General features: G+C 36.8%; 1 protein-coding gene across 1 annotated transcript in view; it reads right to left on the minus strand.

Annotated features, from left to right (window-relative positions):
* Window positions 1–23,237, minus strand: part of PCDH15 (protocadherin related 15) — a 965,496-nt gene that overhangs the window by 218,668 nt on the left and 723,591 nt on the right. The window contains exon 18 of the mRNA XM_064374141.1: window positions 13,792–13,920. Within this exon, the coding sequence (XP_064230211.1) occupies window positions 13,792–13,920 (129 nt within the window). The remainder of the gene's footprint in view (window positions 1–13,791; window positions 13,921–23,237) is intronic.

Genomic DNA, 23,237 nt, shown 5'->3' on the forward strand with positions numbered 1-23,237 from the left:
GCTCCTTTATTTTGGCCAATTTATCCCACTTAGAATGGATGTCTTTACCCAGTGCCTGTACCACCATTGTATGTAGGAAATACCTAACTTGTTTTTAATTTTACAGGCTATTAGGCAGAAGAGACTTGCCTTGTCTCAGATAAGACTTTGCACTTGGACCTTTGGGTTAATGCTGGTATGAGTTAAGTCTTTGGGGGACTATTGGAAGGACAAAACTGTATTTTGAAATGTGAGGACATGAGATTTGAGAGGGACCAGGGGCAGAATGATATGGTTTAGCTGTGTCCTGACCCAAATCTCATCTTGAATTTATTTCCCATAATCCCCATATGATGTGGGAGGAACCCAGTGGGAGGAAACTGAATCATGGGGGAAGTTACTTCCATGCTATTCTCATGATACTGAGTAAGCTTTCGCAAGATCTTATGGTTTTATAAGGAGCTTCCCCGCAAACTTTGCTTTGCACTTCTCCTTTCTTCCTGTACCCATGTGAAGAAGGACAAATTCGCTTCCTCTTCCACCACAATTGCAAGTTTCCTGAGGCCTCCCCAACCACATGGAACTGTGAGTCAATTAAACGTCTTTCTTTTAATAAGTTACCCAGTCTCAGGTATGTCTTTATTAGTAGTGTGAGAACAGACTAATACATGTATGTATACTATTCCACATACTGAAATTCTAAAAATGGACAGATATTCAATATCAAAGCTTTTTCTTTGTCATGATAACTTATTTATGTGTTTGTATGCTTGTGAGGTAAGAAAAATATGTATGTTTAGATATGGACATATGTGCTACAGGATATCTTTGAACATTTAGGAATCTTCATTGCAAAACTTTACCTTTAGATAATTTTATATCATTAAATTTAGTTTCATTTAGCATTTTCTAAGCCAAGCACTGGGCTATGTAGTGAAAGTTTTAACATCAGTCTCTGCTTTCAGGATGTTTAGATAAATAGAGACATAAATATACTGTACCATGTACTATCAAAATTTGTACACAGTATAATATGAGACCATGAGTAGAAAACACATAGTGTGTAGGAAAGTTCACAAAAGCTTTTCTGGAAAAGATTATAGTGGCTAAATTTTCAAATAGCTGTGTTACCTTAAAAATATGGAGAAAATGAAAATCAAGGTGGGGGTATAAACAGAGGCAAAGAAACATATATTAGCAATTGTGAGCAAGTGAGTCTGGCTGGAGATAAAGTTGTCAAAGTAATAGCATGAGGTGGGTACTGTGTTTTGTTTGCTCTATGGGTAATAATGATCATATTCAGTACTTAAGTTATTTGTTAGAGACATAATTCCAGCATTTACATCACAGATAATTATAAAGTGTTAAGACCAGTATCAGGATAACGAACTCAGAGGTTGTAGCAATAGTTCAAGTGAGAAATAGTAAGAGCTAATTATGGTTGTTATGAGAGAAAGACAATATGAGAAAAAAATCGGAACATGTAAAATGATCAATACTAGTGATTACTTGGATATGGAGAGTGAGGGAGAAAGAGGAAACTTAGATGGCTCGTCAGAATTTGGCTTGGAGGTTGGTTAATTGAGGTACAAAATTTAGAAGGAGCCCTTTCTGGGGAAAATGAAAATAAGACTTCAATCTTAAAGATGTTGAAATTGAGATGCTTTCAGGAAATTCAAGTGGGTTTGTTTTACAGATATATGCCTATTTGAGGCTGTAGCTTAAAGGAGTGGAAGGTAAATAAGCATCTCAACGTAAGTAAAGCTGTCAGCTTTAATGTAATTGCGATTGCTCAAAAGGAATGCTGAGAGTCAAAAGAGCAACTTAGATGATACTTTCAAAATTCAAAGTTTAAGGAGTAGATGTGGGGAAGACAGAATTAGATGTGCTTAAACATGAAAACTAGCAGGAAGCAAGTAGTAGAATCTCAAGAAAAGAGAGAGATCTATTACCAACAGAGCAGTAAAGTGACTCAGGTAAATACAACATTTTACAGTATGGTGGTCATTTGTGACCATAGAGTGGACACAGATATTATTCACTGTATAGCTGGGATTTCACAACTATAAATAATTACACACACACACATACATACACACAATATAATTTGTATTTTTTCTAATAGCTGATATTAAGACTACACATGGTTAAAGGGGTAGTACCTAAATAAATATTATAAAAGTATATTCATAAAATTTTCTAATTTATTTATGAGCTGATAATTGAATATCTGAAAGATGAGCACATTACAAAAATAGTCACAGACAACAGGTACATTTCTACTGTAAATATTATTATGTAGCACATTAACAAAAACATCACTATTTTTTCAAATTGTGTGGGCTTTTGTTCTCTATCCAAATGAGTAACGGTGTTTGCATTATATAGTTTGGCTTTGAAAGAGAACTCATAAAATTCCCCACTTCCAGTCCACTTAAAAAAGAAGTATTACAGTTTTAGGCACTGTTGAATGTCATGCTGAGCTACAAAAAATAAGAAATCCCCATAATGCTCTCCACCTTCATTTTATTTTTAGAACTCCCACACAGGGAGACAACAACTATATTAATCAGAGACAGGCCACTGAGGTTATTTATTTTGTTTAATATTAATTGTGTAGTAGAAGAAAACATCAAGATTTTTTTTTAAATGACCGTATCACCACCCTTCTCAACAATGTAGTTTACTAATGATTTTAAAACGTCTTTAAGTGCTTAAAACAGAATCAGTCCTACAATATCTTAGCTAAGATTTAGCATGCAGGTCTCATCTTGGGAATACATTTGTGTTTTAGGTTAAATAAATTCAGTCTCTTAGTTAGAACTGGAAGAACATGTTTAGGGTCTTATTTTTGTTATCTAGATCTCAAAGAAGTCAATTTAGCAGAAAAATTTCTACAAGGTATTACATGGAAGTTTACTGAGAAGTAGCTTACTCTACATTATATACAAGGCAGAGAATATTGTTTAAACTTAACAGGCAGTATAGTTTCTAAGTGTGACTTCTCTAATGCATTTGTGCAAGCGTTTATGTCTGGGGTTGTTATGAAAAATATAGAGAATTTAGTCCTTAAACTGAAGAATTCTGGCCTTAGCAAACTCCTCAAAGAGACTCCCACAAAGGCTAGACACCTCTGATATTAAGAAAGCCTCCCTCCATCCAACAATGTCTGACACACAGAGATGCACTAAAGCACATAGTATGACAAATCTGCTGAAGTAAAAGACCACCTCTTTTTCTTTTACGCTGAATTCTGTTAAATAAGTACAAAGAAGTTTTCCTTATGATCATGTATCTTAGGCTGAATTTACTGAAATAGACCTTTGTCTTCTCACCTTCTAACCCAGACTCACGATTGAGTTCACAGACCAATAGTTGAGAAAACAAATGAAAATGACAGAAACCATGTTGAACTATACATCATGATCTCCTACTTCTGATGACACCAGGTTTACAATGAGATCAGATTCATCTGCCTGACTGTTACACATTAGAATACATTCTTCCCAGGAAATCCTATGATTTGCTTTTAGGAGTAAAAAGATTCTGAGAGGCACATCCAACTCTATTGTTGGGATTATGCCATATTTAATTGATATATATGTACATATTTAGGGGGTACATGTTATATTTTGTTGGAATGTGTAAAAATCAAATCAGGGAATTTGGGGTGTCATCACCTTGAGTACTTTTCATTTCTAGGTGTGGATATTTCAAGTTCTCTCTTCAAGCTACTTGAAAATATACAATACATTGCTGCTAACTATAGTCGCTGTATTAGTCTGTTCTCGTGTTGCTAATAAAGACATATCTGAGACTGGATAATTTATAAAGAAAGGAGCTTTAACTGACTCACAGTTCCACATGGCTAGGGAGGCCTCACAATCATGGGAGAAGGCGAGTGAGAAGCAGAGTCATGTCTTACATCATGGCAGGCAAGAGAGAACTTGTGCACGAGAACTCCCATTTATAAAACCATCAGATCTTAAGAGACTTATTTCACTATCATAAAAAGAGTATGAAGAAAACTGTCCCAATGATTCAATTATCTTCATCTGGCCCCTCCCTTGACACATCAAGATTATAGTATCAAGGTGAAATTTCCACAGCCAAACCATATTATTCCATCCCTAATCCCTCCAAAATCTTATGTCCTCACATTTCAAAATGAATCATTCCTTCCCAAAGTCCCCAAAAGTCTTAACTCATTTCAGCATTAATTCAAAACAGTCCAAGTCCAAAGTCTCATCTGAGACACAGCTAGTTCCTTGTGCCTATGAGCCTGTAAAATCAAAAGTAAGCTAATTACTTCCTAGATACAATGGGGGTACAGGCATTGGGTAAATAAACCCATTCCAAATGGGAGAAATTGGCCAAAAGAAAAGGGCTATAGGCCCCATGCAAGTCCAAAATTCAATGAGGAAGTCAAATCATAAAGCCCCAGAGTGATATTCTTTGGCTCCATGTCTCACATCCAGGTTATGCTGATGCTAGAGGTGGGCTCCCACAGCCTTGGGCAGCTTTACCCCTGTGGCTTTGCAGGGTACAGCTCCCACTCCTGGTTGCTTTCACAGGCTCACGGGCTAGCATTGAGTGTATGACACTTTCCAGGTGCAAAGTGCAAGCTGTCAGTATATCTACCATTCTGGGTTCTGGAGGACAGTGGCCCTCTTCACACAGCTCCACTAGGCAGTCCCCCGGTGGGGATTCCATGTGGGGGCTCCCCACCCCACATTTCCTTTTTACACTACCTTGGCAGAGGCTCTCCATGAGGACTATGCCCTTGCAGCATACCTTTGCCATACCACAGCAAAGGGGTGTGCATCCTCAGGACTTATCACCCTGTATCTCATAGACCTGGCCCAGGAAACCATTTTTTCCTCCTAGACCACTGGGCCTGTGATGGGAGGGGCTGCCATGAATGTCTCTGAGATGCGCTGGAGACATTTTCCCATTGTCTTGGTGATCAGCATTTGGTTCCTCATTACATATACAAATTTCCACTGCTAGCTTAATTTCTCCTCAGAAAAGGTTTTTCTTTTCTACTACATCATCAGGCTGCAAAGTTTTCAAACTTCTATGCTCTGCTTCCTCTTGAACATTTTGCCACCTAGAAATTTCTTCTGCCAGATATCCAAAATCATCTCTCTCAAGTTCAAAGTTTTACAGATCTTTAGGGCAGGGCAAAATGCCATCAGTCTCTTTGCATAGCAAGAGTGACCTTTATTCCAGTTCTCAACAAGTTTCTCATCTCCATCTAAGACCACCTCAGCCTTGACTTTATTGTCCATATCACTAACAGCATTTTGGTCAAAGCCATTTAGTAAGTCTCTATGAAGTTCTAAACCTTTCCACATATTCCTATCTTCTGAGCTTTCCAAGTCTCTAGGAAGTTCCAAAATTTCCCACATTTTCCTATTTTCTTCTAAGTCCTCCAAACTGTCCTAGTCCCTGCCTGTTACCCAGTTCCAAATTCGCTTCCACATTTTTGGGCCTCTTTACAGCAGCACCGCACTTGACTGGTACCAATTCACTGGTTCATAAACATATACCCAAGACTTGGTAATTTATAAAGGAAAGAGATCTAATTGACTCACAGTTTCACATGGCTAAGGAGGCCTACAGTCATGTGCAGGAGAACTTCCATTTATAAAACTATTATACCTCGTGAGACTTACTTACTGTTAGAAGAACAGCATGGGAAAGACCTGCCCCCATGATTCAGTTACCTCCCACCGGGTCCCTTCCACAACATGTGGGAATTATGGGAGCTACAGTTTGAGATTTGGGTGGGGATATAGACAAACCATATCAGTCACCCTACTCTGCTATCAAACATTAGAAATTATTTCTTCTAACAGTATGTTTGTACCAACTTTCTTCATCAGCCCCACTCTCCACCACCACCATTCTTCTCAGCCCCTGGTATCTGTCAGTCTACTCTCAATATCTATGAGAACAAATTTTCAGTGCCAGCATATGAGTGAGGACAAGTGGTATTTGTTTTTCTAGTCCTGACTTATTGTACCTAACATAATAATCTCTATTTCCATTCATATTGCTACAAATGAAAATGATTCTGATTATGCCACTTTTAAACACAAACTTGAAAGAAACTGACTCACTTATTGTTATGTAAAGTAACTAGGCTAAATTGGGTTTATTGTTGGAAGTATGCATAACAATACAACGATATTTATGCATTATCCCAACAACAGAGCCAGCTTTACCTTATTTGTCTTATGTAACAATAAATAAATACATTATACATACAAGAATTTTATATTTTTCCTCTACCAAATAATATCTCTTTACCTCCCTTTTTCTTTTTCTCTTTCTTACACATACACATGCGCTTGTGCATTCCACAGGTTAGCATAAACCACAATCAATGGCAGGACTGCTAAAACACAGATTTCTGGCCCTAGCCTCAGCGTTTCTGATTCGGTGTCTGTGGGACAGAGGATAGTAGTTTTCATTTCTAAGACTTTCCTATTGGTGCTGATGCTGTTGCTGCTTTTCCAGGAACAACACTTTGATAGCCATCTAGAGTATGTTTGTACTTTTTCAGTTCACATACATACGAGCAAGTCACAGGAAGCATGGTCACTGGAGAAGCCTCTATAGTATAGTGGTTAAGACCACACATTTGAAAGTAATTCAAATATGTGCAACTGAAAAAGTTTTTAGAAGAGTTCATGGCACATTGTAAGAATTTGAAAATTGATAGTCATTATTATTGATTTTTTATTATCGCTGTCAGTTTATCCAATATGGCCTTTCAGTGCAAGCTCCACATATTTTACTAGCTGGACTAATTTTAAGATGAATAAACAAAAATACAAAACTCAGGACTGCAACCATGAACTCTATTTTGATAAGAACAAATAACTTTTACTTCCATTAAATTTCTAAAACATCCTACAAATGTGAATATATACACATATATATATACACACACATATATACATATATATATGTATATATACGTATATATATGTGTATATATTCATGTACTAAATGTAGATTTGTACATTCGTTATTACCAAAGACCAAACTTCAGGTAATACACTTAAAAAGGATAAATGCTATTTACAACCTGACTGACTATGATTTCTTTGTAGTGATGCAGTAGAACAGAATCACTTATCAGCTTACATTTTTATACTTTCTTAAGATCAGTAATTCCATTAAAATATTCTCTACATATGGTAATATGTAGGAAAACGCAAGAGTGCAAATAATGTATTTCCAAAAATCACAGTTGTTTGCATTTAATTCATAGTTGTATAAAAAATATTAACTTTCTATAACATCATAAGTAGCCATACTTTATAAATTATTACCATAAATAATAAAAAATTAAGTGCATATTAGCTCCATCCCTTATTTTAGAGATATGCATGTATTACATGTATGTATTAATCCTTCAAATCACTACTTGAGATGAATTCTATTATTATCTCCATTTTGCAGATAGTGAAATCCAGTCTCAGAGAAGCTAAATTACTTATCCAAGTTTGCATTAGTTATTTTGGCAAGTTAAATGTGAACTTAGATAGTTTTATTCCATGGCCAATGTTTTAAGCTGTACATTAAGTTCTATATCTTGTTGGGATGCTGGATCTGGATTCATGGTGTCATGTGATCTAGTGACAGGATGAACCAAGTGATCAGGGAGTGCTGTTCTCATTGAAGTATGTTAAGGAGCATAAGAGGTGGGGGTTGGTAGATAAAATGAGAAGTCTAGGTTCCTTGTGTGGTGAGTCTAGAAGTCATGGTCTAGTATAAAACAGGCTAAAGGTAAGTGGCTAGAAAGCCAGATACAGATTTAGGAGATTGGCTTAGAGTCAGTCTATCTAAAGGCTGAATGGACCTTCACAAAAGTTATATCATGCTCTGCTGTTGTATATTCCCAAGTGACAAATGCCTTTCCTTTGAGACTTGAGGAATACAAGAGCAGGCCTGCAAATTTGATCAAAATATGACTGCATTTTGGGGCTGGCATCTGCTCCCCCAAAGACTTGAGATCATCTGAGAGCTCTGCAGTACAGTATGAAGCCTCTGGTAAGAGGCCGCTCATACCTGAGACCCATTCTAAAGATGAATTATTTACATGCCTGTGGTCCACAGTCAAGATATGCATACATATCCTCTAGATTCTATCTCCTGTGAAATACTCTGAAGGATACTAAACAAAATATTATACTAAGTTCTCATATCATTCACCATTTCATTAGGTCTCATCCAAACTCAGCAGGTTTTTAACCAACTTTCCAGAACTCCTTTAAACAGCCCTTTCATTATTGTCAGAATAGACTTTGAGTCCTCAAATTGCTTATTCAGCTGGATTATATTTTGTGTTACATTTTTTTGGCTGGTATTTTTATTTCTTTTTTTTTTTCAATGAAGATTCACGAATATGTTGAAAAGTACCAGGAATAATCCGCTTTTCTCATCAATGCTGACCTGGCCACCTCAGTCTACTATAATATCTCTTTTTCTTTGTGCTGAAGAATTTATATCACCCATTTGACACTTGACATAGAGTATATACTGACCGTATTTACTAGGTTTTATTCTGAGTAAATTTTTCTCTCCTATTATTCTGCTACTCCAAAGTACTTTGCGAATATTGTTGTAGTTTTCAATTCTAAATGCACAGGTATAATATTATATTTTGTGAATAGAAAGATTTACATAAAAAATTGTTCACCGGTAGTTTATTTTTTAATATGCTGGATAAAACTTGTTGCTATGTATAATCCTTAAATTTATTTCAGAAGTATTCCTTAGTTATTATCATTTCTTACTACAGCACTACCTTTAAAAACTAAATAAATCTCCCTTCAGCATTTGAATCCAAATATTGGATTATTCATATTAAAATATCATTAGAATATAAACACAAGTTGATAACTCAAATTCAGTATAGTAATTAACCATAGATATCTTGGTTTTCAGTGAGTCTCAGTAGTTTTTGATGACAATTAAAATGACATTTTACAAGCAGAGCATGAGTCATTTAGTAAAAGTAATATATAATTATCATTAGGTAGCAACAGAGGACCATTATGAGCATCAAAATTCCATCCTATAAATATTACACCTTCTATGAAACTGTGCAAAATCAGTTGGATGCAGCCTGCCTTGGATGCTTTCCTCTTCCTTTGTACTTTCAACATCATTCTAGTTTTTATGAAAACAGGTTATTGCCTAAAGACCAGGACAATTACACTGTATCAAATTACAAGTGCTAAGGTCCATATTCAAATTTTAAAAACCGAAATAAATTATAGAGGCCATTTCTTATCAAATTTAAGAGCCAGGAGACAAGAAAAAGAGTAATACAATAATTCCTTCAAGGACAAAGAATCACCAGGAAAAGTAGAAAAAAATAAGAAAAAAAGGAAAACTAATTTAACTAAAAACGAGTCAACATGTTGATGTCTACTTGTATGTTTTTAGTTATGTATTCCATATGGGCTTCATCTCTCCAAGCTAAGTAAATTAAGAAAATGGGAAAGATCATTTTGGTAAATAATTTCAATACCTGTTTGTAACTGAATAGTTAATAAATATATGGCTAAATGAAGTTTTTCAGTTTTCAGCAATGTGGTATTTTAGACTGACAACTGTAATGTAAGTTAATTTTCATTATGAATAGACTACTGTATTAGTTTTAGCCTCATATGCCTGGGTTATTACAGTTGCCTCCTAGTTCTGCCTTCTGGATTTGGAATCTCCCATTACAATGTATCTGGAATAATTTTCATAAAATACAAATCAGATGTTGCCACACCTCAGAGTCTTTAGTGGTTCCCCAGTCACTTTTTACAACATGGTATAGACAAATGTTTATGACATGGTTTGTCTTATTTATTGTAACTATGCTATGTTATACTCTCATTTCTCTGTGCCTTTAGTTATACCTTTCCCTAGACAGATCCCAACTCCTCCCAACTTCCCTCTTACTAGTATTCTTCCTTCATGAGTCAACTTCAACATTTCTCCTTTGCTGATATTTTTTGCACATGCCCATTATAGAGACTTCATTACCTTGTGTTCTTGGTGTAGCACAAATTATCAGTGTCCTGTGCATGTCCGTCAGAGCATTTGGTATGCTTTGGCCAACTTCCATCTCCTGCTATTGTCACAGGATCCGTAGGGTGTTGCTTTTCCAGCCAGAAGCCTCTGTAGCTGGTAGTGCCTTTGCCTGTTTTGCTCTGACTACCTGTGTCTGTATCACCCACTCGACCTGGTAGGCTGTGCTTGGCTCATGCTATCGGCCCAAATCCCACACTTGCCCAGAGCAAGCCAGGCTCAGAGCAGCACGGGGTGCATGAGTGAGCAAGTGCGGGGTCTTACCACTGTGGATTGTCAGGCACGCTGGCTGCTGTGGCCAGACACGTAGCTCCAGGTGTCCTCTCCGTGCAAGCCTCTGACTGAATCACATACATGGCAAGCAGCTTCTGCTGTGAGCATCCGCATCTGGATAAGGGGCTCCCTGAAGGGCTGCAACTCTTCTCTCCTTTTTGTTGCCTGCAACATGGTGGGTGGGGTGGCAGGAGTGTTTTAGCCCTGTTTGTGTTACAGCTCTTTCAGTCCTGCCATTTGGTGGGTCCCAAGTTTTAGCCCACATCCGAAAAGAATGAGGTACACAGACGACTGGAGAGTTAAAGTGGAGAGATTTACTGAGCGACAGAACAGCTCTTGGGAGACCGAGGTGTGTAGCTCCTATCCACAGGCAGGTTGGCCCAATAAGTGTTTTTTCCAACTCTCAGCAGAGAGGAGACCAGGAATGGGTAGCACCTTTCTGCAGGAAGGTGGTACCGATGAATGAGAAGACCCAAAGTGGGTAGCTTCTTCCTGCAGCTGGTAGTCTTAATGTCTGTGCGAGTCTGGCTGGCTCCAGCGCTTTTATGCGCTCAGAAGGGTGGAAGTACACACTGATTGGTCCATGGGTAGCCATATGCAGGCCCGGAAAAAGCACCATAAGTTTTCACTCTGGGCCATAGACACTGTCAGAACTGACAGCCTGGTCCCTAGGTTTTAGGTCATCCCTGGCTTGAAGGTGAGGCTTCACCAGGGACCCATCCCTTTCCAGGAACCTGTCTCCTGCTGCCATCAATCATGCTGTTCATGGTGCTCAGAGGAAGAGTGCCTGCAGGCCCACAGTGAGCAGCCTTCTGTCCCCTCTTGGCCTCCTTCCCATGCTCCTTGGTGTCCAAAGTCCAGAGGGGGCTGAGGTGGCAGGGGGCTGGTATATCAGCTCCATCCTGAGCAGGCACACACCCAGCCTGGTTCTGACAGCACCCGGGCTCAGCCTCAACTTTGCTCCAAAATTGGAGGGGGTTCCAGGAACTGGAAGAGGCCAGGCAGCAGGTGCAGGCAATTCTGAGCCTGTGGGGGCAGGGGAATTTCCTGGGCCCCTGAAAGCACAGGGATGCCTAGGTCTGCAGCCACAGCTGAGCAGCTTCAGCTACACCTGGGATGGTAGGCCCTCACCCTGCCAACTTGGACGGGGGTTAGGCTCCTGCCTATTCCTTGCTTTCACCTGTTCCCTGCAGCATGGAGCTGGTCACACTTCCTCTGCTGTAGCTGCTATTTTCGCAGTGGCTGCTCCAGATGGGCCACTGTTGCCATCAGTATCTACAGCATGACTCAGTGTCCTTCTTTCAGATTTTGCGGAGGGAATTTGGCTACTTGCTTCTGCTGGAGGCAAGAAAATCCAAATATTTGGCACGCCATTGTTCAACACTGCAGATAATTACTCTCAGGATTTAGTGTATATGTTTTCAAGGTCCATAACCTCAGGAACTGGACAATTAAAATTATCAGGATAAATAACTCTTATGCATGAATCTGCATCTTTTTCTAGAGTTTGCCTTTGGAGTGAAGTTTCAGTTCTCCTTATGATAGCTGGTTTAATAGCAATCTTGTTATTGGCTGCCTTCTCTTCTTTGTCTCACTTTCTCACTTCCTTATCACTGTTATCTGAACTTCTCAAAAAAATACTTACACATGAATATTTTGTCTCCAGATTTTCTGTTGGAGAATCCACAGTAAGATAATACCAAGATTCTCCCCTATCTGAATTGAGATGGCTTAAACATGTAAGGCTATGTATGCCTTCTGCAGTATTTCCAGGATTTGAGTGATATGATGACAGTGCTAATGATAATGACTGTGCAGTTGGTAGTTGTAAGTATTGTTAGTTATCTGAAGGAAAAGAAATGACTTTTAAAAAAGCTTACACTGGTCAATCAAAATCTCTGGATGTTATGTGAAAGCCACAAGATCTCTGTAACACCTTTTTTTTTTTTTTTTTTGAGACGGAGTTTCGCTTGTTACCCAGGCTGGAGTGCAATGGCGCGATCTCGGCTCACCGCAACCTCCGCCTCCTGGGTTCAGGCAATTCTCCTGCCTCAGCCTCCTGAGTAGCTGGGATTACAGGCACGCGCCACCATGCCCAGCTAATTTTTTGTATTAGTAGAGACGGGGTTTCACCATGTTGACCAGGATGGTCTCGATCTCTTGACCTCGTGATCCACCCGCCTCGGCCTCCCAAAGTTCTGTAACACCATTTAAAGAAACCCTCTCCTTTTGCAGTTTAAAGGAGATTGAACTAAAAACCAGACTTTGTGCCTGGTTACAAGAGTAGCAGAACAGTAGAGAAGGCTAACTTCAAAGCAGCAGCAAGCCTTCTGTGGAAAAGTCAGAACCTTAGCAGGGAAGGAGTAGGACCCTGAACTCTGGGTTTGCAACATCTGGGTGGCTCATACCTCCTTACTAGACCAAGATTCTTTCCTCACCTGGAGACCACATAAACACCTCATCTGAGGTTGATGCTTCAAATTACACACATCTTCCTCAAAATTTTTTCTTCTCTGTGACTTTTAGACCAATTACTATGTTCAAGACTCCAAGAATGGCCCAAATCAGGAAGTACTGTCTCTGCTTTAACATTAAAGGAATTATTCACCAAATGAACCACAGAAACTGGCTTACGTTCAGGTAGATCCCCGAAGAACTTAGAAGAACACTTAGAAGAATAAATCTTCTGAGTGCTGGAAAAGGGGTATGTACAAAATATTGGACACACACGGTAGATTCTAAAGATAATATTTACATAATGAAATCAGTTCAAATCTAAATACAAGGCCAGGTGTGGTGGCTCATGCCTGTAATCCCTGCACTTTGGGAGGCCAAGGCAGGTGGATCACGAGGTCAAGAGATCAAGACCATCCTGGCCAACATGGTGAAACCCTGTCTCTACTAAAAATACAAAAATTAGCTGGGTGTGGTGACATGCACCTGTAGTCCCAGCTACTTAGGAGGCTGAGGCAGGGAAACTGCTTGAACCTGGGAGGTGGAGGTTGAAGTGAGCCAAGGTTGTGCCACTGCACTCCAGCCTGGCACCTGGTGACAGAGCAAGACTCTGTCTCAAAAAGAAAAATCTAAATATAGGTATTTAGAGGTCTAAATATCCACATCCATACCAAGTAATATACCTAATTACATGTTTCTGTAAAATATTTTAATTATAGAAACTAACAATATATATTAAATTAGCATACTATCACATTAATCAATGTTTAAATTATAAAATAATCATAAAACGTAAATCTGTATCTTTGTAAATTAATTAAAATGTATAGGATATGATTCAGTTTTTTGAAAAGTCTTGAAGAGTATCCAGCATAGTCATTTAACAGATTACATTAGCTAAATCTCTTTTCAGACTAAAAATGTAAGAAACTTAAACGCTTTGAAAAAATACATTAAGATCTATATAAATATTCCACTTACTTTTACTTGACCCACAAAGGCATTGGCTTCTTCCTCCACCACAGATAAATTTCTCGGCAGATAAGGATCAAACACTGGAGCATTGTCATTGACATCCGTCACCACCACGTTTACTGTGGCAGTTGAGGTCTTAAAGAAAAAACCAAGCAGTAAATGTGAGAGGAGCTATTTTTACTGAGAATTCATTTAAGTAGTCATCCTGGCGTTTGTCTATCTGAAAAGCATCTGATTCTTCTTTTTAGTCCTTAGCTTTCCAAAAAATAAAAATAAATAAAAATGAAGAAAGAAGCTTGCAACTTCAAACACCTAGGAAACAGATGGGAAAAGCAAATGATGATATTAAAGAGCAAACATCTCTTTGGAAATGTCAAGTATTTCCTGGAGGCTTCCTTTCAGAAAATGGCTTTACCTTTATCTTGTTCATATTTTACGGGTGGCAAGCTTTTGTTTATACACCCATACACTGCTTTATCTCTGAAATGTGCCATTTCTGTAGTTATTGATGCTTGCATTTTTTTACTGTTTAAAAATAAAAGCAGTACATTGTAGAATAGCATCGTACATCAAATGGGCATTTCCTGGAAAGCTCATGCTATCAGAAAATGCTACCTTAGTAATTTTCTAGGTGTATATTTTAACCAAGAGTTTTGAGTACCATATAGTAGGCATGAAATGATTATATGATACGCATATAGCCTACGGAATGCAGGTAAACCTACCAGTAGTAGGTACTACCTAGTTAAAAGTTAAATCCCTGGCCTGTCGCAGACAATATTATGTAGGTCAATGACTTCTGCACAATCAATGACTGTCTTTACGAGTGACTCAAGCTGGAAACCTCTCTCTAATCAAAGCCTGAGTACAGCACAGAACCTTTACCTAGCTCTGTCACAGTGTGGGGCTGATCACAGAAGGCTGAGAGCAAAGGTACACAGAGAATGAACACTAACCTGGAAAGTAAGAAACCTGGTATGCTATGGTATTAAATATTTAGTAACTGTACATAAAAAGGAGGAAAAAGCAAGGTGATACTGTCGTGAGAGAATTATCCATCTTTTGTTAAAAAAATGCAATTTCCATTAATTGATAAGAGATGTGTAGTGAGAGGCTACAAAGCTGAGCATTAAGAAGTGACTAAGTGTGAGTGAAGCTGAAGAGGTTTTGCAGCAGTCATGGGGCTGAGGGGTCAACTAATGAAGTAATTTTTTAGCTGCCAAAGAGACAGGTCTTGATAAATATCCCATGCTTTCTGTCGGGGACACTGAAGTTCTATACCATGTGAGTCACGGTGCATGGGAAAAAGACCAGAACTTACTCAAATGTAAACCTAATACTGAAACTCTGATTGGATTAAGGTGATCTGCCTCTATTTTAACAGAAGCAAAAGCAAATACTCTTTTCATTAACATAACTTTGTCCGAAGCCTCTCTCTCTCTCTCTCTTTTTTTTTTTTTTTTTTTTTTGAGTCAGAGTTTCGCTCGTTACCCAGGCTGGAGTGCAATGGTGCGATCTCGGCTCACCGCAACCTCCACCTCCTGGGTTCAAGTGCCTCTATAATTTTTTCATGCCCAATGTTCAGCATTCATTAAAAAATTACCATGCATAGCAGGGAATTATTGGGTTTTAGTAATGGCTTTTTTATTTTTTTTACTTTTAATTTTTTTTTTTTTTGTGATGGAGTCTTGCTCTGTTGCCTAGGCTGGAGTGCAGTGGCGTGATCTCCACCCACCGCAACCTCCGCCACCTCCCAGGATCAAACAATTCTTCTATCTCAGTTTCCTGAGTAGCTGGGATTACAGGTGTGTCACCATGCTTGGCTAATTTTTGTCTTTTTAGTAGAGACGAGGTTTCACCACATTGACCAGGCTGATCCTGAACTGCTAACCTCAAGTGATCCACATGCTTTGGCCTCCCAAAGTGCTGGGATTACAGGCATGAGCCACCGCATGCCCGGCTGGCTTATTTCTTTGGATTAGAGCCACTGCATGCCCGGCCAGTTTCTTTCTTTGTCTGTGTATTGGTTTACCCTTTAAAATTCATCTTGCTATTCATATGTGATTTGTACATATTTTGTATTTAAAGTTAAATAAAAATTTTATTTAAAGACACGTACAGCTATGTGCGGTGGCTCACCCCTGTAATCCCAGCACTTTGGAAGGCAGAGGTGGGCAGATCACAAGGTCAAAAATTTGAGACAAGCCTGGCCAACATAGTGAAAACTGGTCTCTACCAAAAATACAAAAATCAGCCAGGAGTGGTGGTGGGCACCTGTAGTCCAGTTACTCTGGAGGCTGAGGCAGGACAGTCACTTGAACCCGGGAGGTGGAGGTTGTGGTGAGCTGAGATTCTGCCACTGCACTCCATCCTGGGCAACAAGAGTGTACTCAAAAAATAAACAAACAAACAAATAAATAGATAGATAGATAAAGACATGTACAAAGATGGTCAGAACAGCATTATATAGTCAAAATCTGGAAACAACCCAAATGTCTATGGACAGTAGATGGTTATACAGATTGTGTTTTATGTATATAATGGAATCATACAGAGTATTGAGAACGTACAAACTACTGCTATAAGTAATCACATGGATTAATTTAATGAACCTAAGCTTCTGGGACATAAAATAACACATACTATATAATTCCATTTATATAAACTTCAAAAACAAGCATAATCCCTACATGGGATAAATTAGAATATAGGTCACTTTGAAGAAGAGGACAGAACAGCAACAGAAATAATCACAAAACTGAGCTTCTGAAGTGCTGATTAATTTCTGGCTTCTGTTATGTGTAGTGGTTATATAGGTGTGTTCACTATGTAAAAATTCATTAAGCTGTAGAATTATAGTTTTTACATTATTTTCTTAAAATTATTTTAATTTCAAAGATGCATACACAAAAACATACACGTGTGTTGATATATATAAACATGTTTAAATAAATTCAATTGTTACTTGACTAGATGGAATCCAGATTATTTGATTTTCCCCTTGTTACTTTTATATATTTTCCAAATGCTTCCCCAAAAGGCCACTGTGCTTTTATGACAAAAAAAGTATTTTAACAAATGTTATTTCTTTAAAATTTGCTTTAGAATTGAAACCAGTAAAGAGATGTTTCTTACAGTTGCAGTAGTTCCCAATTTGCCTGAGGGTTAACAAGATATCAAAATTTACAGCCTAGAGCCAAAATCTAAGAATAATGACCCTAGAGTTTGCTGGCTTTTCTTCGAATTTCCTGACCCCCATTTATACCTGCCTATCTGTCTTTACCTATCAATCTACTGTTTTTCTCATCCTGCTCTTTAAAATTCCTATTCATGTTTTCAGACTATTTTGTATCCTCAGTTTCAGACCCTAACTCTTTTTTTTTTTTTTTTTTTTGAAGATGGGATCTCGCTCTCTCATCCAGGCTGGAATGCAGTGGTGTGATCTTGACTCACTGCAACCTCTGCCTCCCAAGTTTAAGAGATTCTCCTGCCGCAGCCTCCCAAGTAACTGGGACTAAAGGCATGCACTGCCACACCCAGCTAATTTTCATATATATATGTATATATATATATATGTGTATATATATATATATATTTTTTTTTTTTTTTGAGATGGAGTTTCGCTCTTGTTACCCAGGCTGGAGTGCAATGGCGTGATCTTGGCTCACCGCACCTCTGCCTCCTGGGTTTAGGCAATTCTCCTGCCTCAGTCTCCTAAGTAGCTGGGATTACAGACATGTGCCACCACGACTGGCTAATTTTTTAATATTTAATAGAGACAGTGTTTCACTATGGTGGCCAAGCTGATTCGGAAACTCCTGACCTCAAATAATCTGTCTACCTCAGCCTCCCAAAGTGTTGGGAATACAGGCATGAGTCACGGCATCCAGCCTACTGTCATAATTTGAATACACATTTATTTTTATAAACTAGTATGGCTCTGAAAGAAGGATACTAATATAGCATCTTTGTTCTTAATTTTGTTGTCGTGCTTATGTTTTTTTGAGATATGTCTCACTCCGTGACCCAGGCTGGAGTGCACTGTGCAAACACAGCTCACTGCAGCTTTGAACTCTCAGGCTTAATTGATTCTCCCACCTCAGTCTCCTAAGTAGGTGGGACTATAGGTGTATGCCACTATGCCCAGCTAATTTTTATTTATTTTATTTTTGTAGAGACATGGTCTCAGTAAGTTGCCTAGGTGGTTTCAAACTCCTCATCTCAAGTGAATCTCCCACCTTGGCCTCTCAAAGTATTGGGATTATAGGCCTGAACTACCATGTCCAGCTCATCTTTTTTATATATATAGTATAAAAAAGTGAGTTACAAAGCCATAGTCAAAGAAAGTCATGTAAATCTATCTATTAATACACAATGCATTGTCTCACATTCATGAGAACATACGTTAAGGGTATCTTATTTATTCTCTTCTAGTATTTCCTATCTCACGAAATGACATGGCAAAATAATCAACTTAATTTTCTAAGTTACTTTATCTCATCCATGCAGCTGATCAGTCACCAAGTCCAGTTAATTTGACCTTGTAAATGGGCCTTGTATTATGCAGTTTTGCAGCAATAGATAAATAATACAATTTTCATTTCCTGAGTAAATAACTGGAAGTCAGATAACTGGGTTTTCTGATTAGCATATGAAAAGTTTAGCTATGTAAGAAAACCAGAAATGTGTTTTGCTCAACAATTTAATGGCTAATTTTTAATACATTTTCTTGTTACTCAACTTAATGAACACTTTTAAGGACAGTGTGTAATATTACAAATTTAATAAGCAATTTTGGCTCTAGTGCTAGAGAGGATAAGAGAAGGGATCTTGTCTTTTATTTAATCACAAACATTCATTTTTTTTATCATTTAATTTTTACACCTTTTGACTCAAAATGTGTTAAACATTTCATGGTTAGAAGACAATTTCTTCATATTTTGTGAGCATCTCATAGCATAGCCATTTGTTTTGTGCTATTATGTTTATATTAGATGACTGAAATTCAATAACATTTAATACATAGTTTAAGATACATGTATGCTTAGAATTTATCTCAGCAGAGACTCATGGTCTGTATAGGAATCAGGAATATTTCAGTCTGTTTATTAAGAAAGTAGAAAACAGAGATAAGGTAATACTATACTCATGGAGCACTTATCATTTATCTATTTCTTAAATAAAAAACGTGAGTGTTTAACTTCAAAGGTGCAGTTTCTTTTTTATAGTCAACAAGATTCACTATACCTCCTCAGAAATAATATCCTTATTATTTATTAAGAAATGTGTCTATCATGTTTACTCATGGAACACACAGTCAATGGCAGTTCAATGAATATTGATAGATGCTTTAAATATCTACTTTTATTATAAGATAATTTTTCATTACATGCTGAAATAAGTTATCTCAACATTTTATTTAAATGTCTGAAAAAAGAACAACTAGAAAGAATACTGAAAATTTCCATCTGTAAGAAAGTAAAAGAAATGTTATTCAGAGAACACAAAGTTTTCCTATCTAAATGAGAATTTTCACTAGTATATCTAAAATTCCTTTCAATAACAATGGGATAATGAGGAATTATAGTTTAGAATTTGATCTTTTTTTTGTTTAGGCCAATAAAACAAGAAAATTACATATATTCAATAATGGGTATAGTATTTAAAGAATATTAACTTAAAACATTTTCATCCTTAAGTGTATATCATCTTGTTGCTACAACAGTAAGAGCAAAGCCAACTTCATTCAGATCATAGAGTTTCATTCATCGTGTTGAGAGGATATCCTTCCTACCATTAAAAATTAGCCAAGAGGCATTCTCTCCCTCTGAAGGAAAAAGAAAGAATGTAAAATCTAGAATTTCTTTGAGAAAGAGAAAAGGGAGTTCCTTCTATTACAAATCATGGGAAGGAGAAAGGGAGACACAGGAGAGACATGAAGGCAGGAGGCAGAGGTCCTCCCCCTTATCTCCCGCTGCCACTTTGGACCACTCTTTAAATGAAAATGCACTGCAGAAACATTTTGGAGGAAGGGGAAATGATGACTGGGAAAGTAAGAGAAATTTGGGTGAAATCGTCACAGTAGTTTTCAGGAGTATATAAACCTTCAGAGAATTTCCTCAGGTTCCATGGGAGGACCCATCTGATAGGTTATGGCATTGAATATACCACAATGGCAGAGAGAGGTGTACAGAGAGAGAAGCCAGCATGAAGGACTGGTAAATACATATTACATCTAGACCACAATTTTAGAATGAAGTCAGGGAGGAGATGAATGCATTGTTTGGTTGGCAGCTTAACTAGTGAGTATTTACATTGCCTTAAACAGATAATGCTGAAATACTATTCTAAGCAATTTAAGTGTGACCCAGATTATACCTACTCCACACCTGTCCAAACATTTTTTATACGTGATGTAATCTTCTTACTTAGACAATAACATATATGTTATTGTCTAAGTAAGACATATACATATATGTTATTGTCTAAGTAAGAAGATTACATCAGGTATAAAAAAATAAAGAAGATTTTTCCTCTGTGCACATCTGAGTACAGTGTGTAATCCAGTAATTCAAGAGCTTTTTACAGAGATTAAACCATGATGGAATCAAGTTATCTATTGTATCAATTAATGAGGAAAATAATATTGCTGAGCACATGAAATCTGGTCACAAATATCTAGGCTACAGAATAAATTCACATTTTAGATGAAAAAGATCCTGATCACTGTTTGCATATTTATTTCTGTAACTGTGTTATTGATTAACACAGTGCAATCCATAAGCCCTACTTCCTGGCTCTTTTTCAAGCCAGTGTTGCTATTTACAGATAAGAATATCTAAGAGGAAATATGCCAGGTGGGGTTTTTGAAAAAACATTGGTTTTGGGTTAAAATGAAACAGGGGTGGCAGACTCTTCTGGCATTCACCTTTATACTTTGCTCATCTGGAATGGAGAGTTGGCATCTAGAGTTGCAGAAGATGGGAATGAAAGTAAACAATAAAAATGACAAAGCAGAAAATAGCCAGCAGGTATCCTGAATGGCACTGCATCATCCCTTCACTGTCCACCTCCAGATTTTTTTCACTGTTTGTTTGTACTATCTTAATTTTTATATGTAAAATTTTGTGATATTAAGTATATTCATATTCTTGTGCAACCATCATCACTATCCATCTCTAAAACTCTTTTAATCTAGTAAAATAGAAGTTCTATACCATTAAGCAGTACTCCCCATTTCTCCCTTCTTTATCTTCTGGCAACCATCATTGTACTTTGAGTCTTTGTGATTTGTACTCTACATAACAAGGAAAACTGTGTTGCTTTTACATCTTAGCTAATGTGAACAATGCAGCTACGATCATGGGAGCACAAATATCTCTTTGGGACTCTGCTTTCAATTCTTTTGAATATATAACTGAAAGTGTGATTGGTGGCTCATATAGTAATTCTAGTTTTAAGTTTTTGAGAAACTGCCACTGTTTTCCACAGTGGCTGTACCATTTTACATTCCCACCAATAGTGCACAAAGGTTCAAATTTTTCCACATACTCACCAACATGTTATTTTGTTGTTGTTTTGTTTTGTTTTCTGTTTGTTTTTTATAATAGCATCTTTACTGGGTGTGAGGTGGCACCTCATTGTGGCCTTCATTTGCATTTCTATAATATTTACTAATGTTAGGTTATTTTTTCATATGTTTGCTGTCCATTTATATATCCCTTTTGGAAAAATGTCTATTCGAGTCCTTTGCCAATTTTGAATCAGGTTATTTTTGTTGTGTTTTAAAAATTCGCTGCATATATTGTATATTAATGACTTATCATATATATGATTTGCAAATATTTTCTCCCATTTTTATGTTGCTTTTTTATTCTATGTCTTTGATACCCCATTACAAAATTGCAAATTCCAATTGGTCTATTTTTTTTCTTTGTTGTCTACATCTTTGGGGTCATAGTCAATAAATCACTGCCAAATCCAATGCAACGAAGCTTTTGTCCTATGCTTTCTTCTAAGAGTTTTATAGTCTCAGTTTTCAATTTAGGTCATGAATAACTTTTTAGTTTGCTTTTGCATATGATGTTAGATAAGAATCCAGTTTCATTCTTTTGTATGAGGATGGCACCCAACTTAAAAATTATTTGACCAAATAAGTGAACATTTATTTTTGAATTCTCTATTACATTACAGTGGTCTGTATTTCTGTTTTTATGCTAGTACTACTCTGTTTTGAGTGCTGTAGATTAGTAGTAAGTTTGAAATCAGAAGTATAAGTTCTCTAGCTTTGTTATTTATTTTTCTTTTTGGCTATCTGGGGTCCCTTGAAATTTTAAAAATAAGTTTTAGAATAAGTTTGATCTTTTAAAAAAATTATTTCTGTAGATAACATCAATGGGATTTTAATAGAAATTGCAGTAAATCTGTAGATTGCTTGGGAGAGTATTGACATTTTAACAATATTAAGTGTTCTCATCCATGAACATGGGATGTCTATCAATTTAGTTACTTTCTTTTTTAAAATTTCTTTCTAAAATGTTTGGTAGTTTTCATTAAACAAGTTTCTTATCTTGGTTAAGGTAATTCCCAAGTATTTCACTCTTTTTCATGCTATTGTAAATTGAACTGTTTTCTGAATTTTTAACTAATTCATTTTCAGTGTATGAAAATGCCAGTGATTATTTTTGCTGATTTTATATTCTGATACTTTTCAAAATTTCTTAGTTCCAACATTTGTGTATGTATGTGCAAACATGTGTGTATGGAATCATTAAAGTTTTCTATGTACAAGTTAGTATCACCCCTACAGAGATAACTTTACTTCTTCCTTTTCAAACTTAATGTGTTTTCTTTCTTTCTTTTCTTTTCTTTCTTTTTCTTTTTTCTTTTTTGGCCTAATTGCTGTGGTGAGGATCTCTGTTACTATCTATGTTGAATATAAAACATAAAAGAAGACACCCTTGATCTGAATCTTCAAAAACATATTAGAATCTAAAAGGTATAGTTTTATCTGTGCCCCTCATAGCTTAAAAACGAATAGCATGCTACATAAGATATTTAACTAATACATATTTTTCAACTATAATTAACAAAGTAAATTTAGAAAAGGACAGTCAAATCAAACTTCTTCAATCGTGTCTATAAATAAGTTCACAATGACCAATAGAACACAACCTCTCATCTCCCTCATTCTCATTTTAAGGTGGTAGAAAAGGTGTATTTTGATAAAATTTTCTATTTCATTCTAGCAATTTCTTTCACACAAATTGCTTGTCAACATTTTGATTTAAATAAAATCCATCCATCTGTTTGTGATTATTAAATGTCTGTTTGAACCACATGATTCTTATGTTTAAAAGGTTAATTTTACTATAATTACTAAATATTTAGATAAGAAGAGTGCTATTAAGATGTGAGAGTATTATTTGTATATAATCACTTTTTCCTTCAGG

The sequence above is a fragment of the Aotus nancymaae genome, unplaced genomic scaffold (assembly GCF_030222135.1).
Source record: "Aotus nancymaae isolate 86718 unplaced genomic scaffold, 86718_ANA_hifiasm-v0.15.2.pri h1tg000010l, whole genome shotgun sequence".
NCBI lineage: Eukaryota > Metazoa > Chordata > Mammalia > Primates > Aotidae > Aotus > Aotus nancymaae.